Source organism: Prosopis cineraria, unplaced genomic scaffold (assembly GCF_029017545.1).
Source record: "Prosopis cineraria cultivar Desert tree isolate PC_DT_omini unplaced genomic scaffold, ASM2901754v1 PC470, whole genome shotgun sequence".
In the NCBI taxonomy this organism is placed as follows: Eukaryota; Viridiplantae; Streptophyta; class Magnoliopsida; order Fabales; family Fabaceae; genus Prosopis; species Prosopis cineraria.
In genome coordinates, this window is record NW_026555795.1 from 28595 (window position 1) to 33367 (window position 4773).

Consider the following 4773-nt stretch of genomic DNA (forward strand, 5'->3'; position numbering starts at 1 on the left):
TTTCAAAATGGCAAATGAGAACTAAATATTATTACTTTGCAATGTTACGTTATTGATAAATCTTACAGTGGTATTTAATTGAATCGTCATGTGCTGTACTTGTGTTAATAATTCTACCTTTCTTTTGTTAGATTTGAGAGGCAGAACGACAAGTCGTTTGAGGCGGGCGGCAAGGTATACAAGATCTAATTGCCGACCCTCCGTCCACTTCGGCCCACACAAAAAAACGACTCTCCATACTCTTCTCCAATTTCGTCGGATTCTCGATGTTTCTCTCGGTTGCGCCTGAAAAGCTCTAGGCAACTGGTTGCCATTGGATTTTCATGTTGAATTTACGTAAAAAAAGTTTGTCGAATTTTGAGTTTTCAGCTTAACCTTTCGAAAGATTGCATGCATGAAGCTTATAGCTCATAGGAACAAGTTCACAAAAATCTGTAGCAATGAGCAACTTAAACGTCATGCGGGACATCGGTAAACGCTGCTTCCTCCAGCTGCGTGATAGAAATTTGGTTTTCGATGGCGGTGCTGTATGCAAAATCCCTTCTTTTGCAAATTGGCGCGAATGCCCACCGTGTGTTCGATATTATCATCAGATGAGAAAACGGTCTCCGTCTTCGTTTACTTCTTCGAATTCTTCTTCTTCTTCGTCTTTTCTGAAGCTTGGGTTCGTGGGTTGGTATCTGCGGAAGCTCGAAACCCAGCCACTTGTTACAAAGAGCATAACATCATCACTCATTTTTGTTGCATCTGACTTGACTTCGCAGGTGAAAGGTTTTTGTTTTGGATCCTTAAAATTCCCACTGCTCTTTATTTTGGAGTTGTGATATGCTAATTTCAACTTGTATGTATGTGTACTTTGTGATAACGCTGTGAATTTGTGGAAAGTGAAATGCTGCTTGTATTATTAATTATTTGATGTAAAATCCCTTCTTGAGCTTTTAAAAGCATTTTATGCTTTGAAATAAATGGTTCCCTAAAATGGCACTAAACTTTTAGTTAACCGACATTGAGTTGAATCTGAACTGTTCTGTTTATACATTTAAATTAGTTTCTGGCAGAGTTGTTGTAGCTTGGTGATTTGTTCACTCTAGAGCCAAATGTGCGTTTTGGTGTGTTAGGAGGGTGTTATTTGCGCATAGAATTTGTTTAATAATCACAGTATCGAAGCTTCAATCCCTTCCTTTAAGGCTGTGGGCTTGAGCTAATTTTATTCCCAATTTCATTTCGTGATTTTTCTAGTTTTCTTGTGCGTTATACTCCCATACTAGCCTTAGAAGTTTTATGGACGAAGATTGAGGAGAAATTCTACTTTAGTCTGATGCTGTTTAGCACCCACTTGGGCGCGCATTTCAAAATCAGGTCTGTTTTCACATGCTATGTCTTTCTCTCCACTATTTCTTGCAAGTGTCTGGAGTAGATTTATGAAACTACTATTGTCTTCAGATCAATAATACAATTCTTTTTTAACATTCAAACCTGTTTCCATTCATAATATTCATTGAGCCTGTGACTGTATAATTTGATGGCTTTTCTCTTCTTGTTATTCTTACAAACTGAAATTGAATACTTCTCTTTGGATTTCAATAATCTCAGATTTTCTTTAAAGTAGTTTGGTTTTCCTTTGCTTCGCAACTACATATTCTCTGTTATGTGCAGTGTTTGAAATTTTTTTCTCTCCACTCCAGAATGAGACAGATAAGATTGGTTTCCACCTAAGTTTTGATTACTGGCTATTAGTTTCTGTTTCTAGTTTTTTTGTTTTTCCAGACCAGGCCAGGGGTTGGTCTTAATCCCAACTATGAGGCTGAGGTGTAAAACTTTTTTCTCTTGTATAACATGAGGCAGATAAGACTTGTTTCCAGTATGCTTTAAGTTTTAGATGATAGCGGCTACCAGTTTCTGTATCAAGTTTTTCCCCCCTTTTATGTTTCAACTGGGATTGGTGCCTTCCTTTCTGAAAATGTTAAATTCCAAGATTATTTGCATAAGTAATCTATTTGAAATACATGACATTAACAAATGAAAATAAATGTATCCTTTATTTGAAATGCTTTTGCCACATTCTTGGTGACTGTTGTAAAAACTGAATTATTCCATATTTCATCAAATTGTAGAGGTAATTGTCTATTATCCTGGATTATGTTTTCTGATTAGAAAACATTCTTTCACTATTTGTCTTATTCTTGGCAGTCTTATATATCATAGTAATTATGCCTTTGCTAACTTGATGATTTGCGCATGCTAGACAATTACAATGCCATCTGCTTCTGCTTCTTATGATTTGAAAAGGACAATGCGCATGGCAACATATGCGTTGTTCATTTTGGGGCCATCGCAACATATGTGGTTTAACTTCTTGTCCAAGGCTTTCCCAAAGACAGATGTGCCATCAACCTTGAAGAAAATTTTGATGGGGCAGGCTGTATTTGGTCCCGTCATCAATACTGTTTTCTTCTCCTATAACTCTGCCCTGCAAGGTGATTCAAACTTCCCCTTCCAAAATGTTGTTACTTTCCACTTTCTCATATATCTACAAACCTTCTAGCTTTTATAATCTTTCACCAGCAAGGGATCTTAATCAATCAAGATATATTTTTTATATCCTATGGGTTTATGGGAGTCAGTGCTATAGTTGCATGAATAGATTTAGCCATTTCTGGTTTGTTTCACAGCTTTCCATTCAGATGTCTCATTAATGCTTATTTCTACACACCTGTTGCCTTTTATAAGCGGAGCCTTTTCAAGTCTGTTCATACAGTTTCTCCCTTCTCATTTTGTGGCTCACCACCGAGTTATCTTGGAATCCTGATGTATAGTTTGATGTCAATTTCAGGTGAAAATGGTTCTGAAATAGTTGCTAGGTTGAAGCGAGATCTGCTTCCAACACTTCTTGGCGGTGCTATGTTTTGGCCTGTCTGCGATTTTGTGACATTCAAGTTCATTCAAGTTCAGTTACAGGTTTGTATATGAGAAGCCAAGGTCCATCTGTGTTCAAAATTTTTGTTCTGTTTCAACTTTCAACTTTCAATTTGATATTAGTCATTAAACTCTTCTAGCTGCTCAACTAATGTAATATCTTTGTTGTACTAATTGTGCAGCCATTGATGAATAGTTCCTGCGCCTATGTGTGGACTATATATCTAACATACATGGCAAACCGATGAAGTGGCCATTTGGTTAGGGCCTGGATTTTCATGTTTTTCTTTTGCAGTCAATTCCTGGATTTTGATTTTAATCTTGCAGATCTCTTACATCTAATATCCAATTATGGGTCCTCTCAATTTCAACGATCCATTTAGTGGTCAATTATTGAATTTGAAAGGTTCAGATTTGATGAGAGCAGTCAAAAGCATTTCTGTTGCCCTTAATGACATTTTGTTTTGGGTTTTAAAGAGAGCAACATGGAAAAGCAAAAATGATAACATACAAAAAAAAAAAAAAAACTACCATTTAGATTAAAACAATTTTGATCTCAGTTGTCTATATTCAATAATCGACCACTTTAGAGATCTTTTCAATTGAGAGGAGCTATGGTCTCTAATATCCTGGAGCACATTTTCATGAGTTGTAAACTTGTAAATTCCTTTTTTAATGATGGGCCTAAATATAGTAGGAACCATGTTCTGTCTGAAATGTTTGTCCTTTTATTTTGAAAAATGTTTAGGAGGATCATGAATTGACCCAAACAGTATTAATTTTGCTGAGGTCCGATGCCTTTATGCTTCTTTGATGCCCTTCTCCGTCTCACTCATGCGTGGGTATTTTTTAGGAATTGTGATTCTTTTTCCTAATTTTTTATTAGAGCAAATTTTTAATCAGAAAATTTATAATTTTTTCCAGGTCAGCATGTTTTTTTCCTAGTCATCTAAATGAGTTTTACAGTGTTTTGGTAGGGTCTTGCAGTGTTAAATCTACCACAACAAAAATTTGCGCCATGTCATGATCCTTTTGAATATTTTTCAAAATATAGGAACTAATATCTCAGATGGAGCAAATAAAAGGAACCAGAAACTATGAAATTAAATTATACGGACTGAAAATTAATTATATGGAGTGAAAACAAAATGTTGTTAAAGTACAAGGACTAAGTGTTATTTTTCCTACATATGTATGTATGTATAACAAAAAAGAGGAAGGCCTCAAATCTCAATGTTAGGCATGCTTGATCTAAAACATGATATCCAGCTACTTATTCGTTTTCAGCTTTAACGATTTGAAAGAGTTCTGTTCTTACTAAACTTAATATTACTCTCTCTAAAATTGTTTAGCTTTGTTCTGAAACAATTGAAGTTGGTATTGGTGGATCAGTGTTTCTTGGCATAAAACTATTGAATTTGGAATGAGAATCATGATGAAGAAAGGATAAATTGAAAGACATTTGTATTGTTTTGGTTTATGAAGTTTTTTTTTAAGGGGGGGGGGGCTTTTTTCCTCACAATATCTATTTATCTAGTGCTTTGGTCTTTTGAGTTTACCCTTCTAGAATCTCTGGGCTCCCTCAAAAATAAAATAGCAAAAGCTTTACTATTACAAAAATACTTTACGAGAGCGTTTATTTTTGCCTCAAAGCGCTTCTATATCTAGCGCTCCTGTATATATAGGAGTATTTACAAAGCGCTCTTATAGGTCAAGTATACGAGAATGCTTTTATTAAGAGCGTCTCTGTAGGGTTATTTTGATGGAATGAAAAAATTAAAACATACAAGAGTGCTTTTACAAAAAGTACTCCCGCAAGATGTATATGGGAGCACTCTTAGAAAGAGTCCTCCTGTA

At 35.4% G+C, this 4773-nt stretch overlaps 1 protein-coding gene across 1 annotated transcript; it reads left to right on the forward strand.

Annotated features, from left to right (window-relative positions):
• The first annotated feature begins 204 nt into the window (after positions 1 to 204).
• Positions 205 to 3327, forward strand: LOC129297225 (uncharacterized). Its single transcript, XM_054935590.1, has 4 exons — positions 205 to 764; positions 2246 to 2477; positions 2834 to 2958; positions 3099 to 3327. The coding sequence occupies exons 1-4, from the start codon at positions 441 to 443 to the stop codon at positions 3162 to 3164; spliced, it is 747 nt and encodes a 248-aa protein (XP_054791565.1). The 5' UTR covers positions 205 to 440; the 3' UTR covers positions 3165 to 3327.
• The last annotated feature ends 1446 nt before the right edge of the window (positions 3328 to 4773 follow it).

What these genes read in the sequence shown, in the direction of transcription:
- LOC129297225 (XM_054935590.1), top strand. Translation starts at nt 441, where the DNA reads ATGAGCAACTTAAACGTCATGCGGGACATCGGTAAACGCTGCTTCCTC. An exon ending in CATCTGACTTGACTTCGCAG is followed by an intron (nt 765 to 2,245) that starts GTGAAAGGTTTT and finishes TGCGCATGCTAG; the next exon opens with ACAATTACAATGCCATCTGC. An exon ending in TCATTCAAGTTCAGTTACAG is followed by an intron (nt 2,959 to 3,098) that starts GTTTGTATATGA and finishes CTAATTGTGCAG; the next exon opens with CCATTGATGAATAGTTCCTG.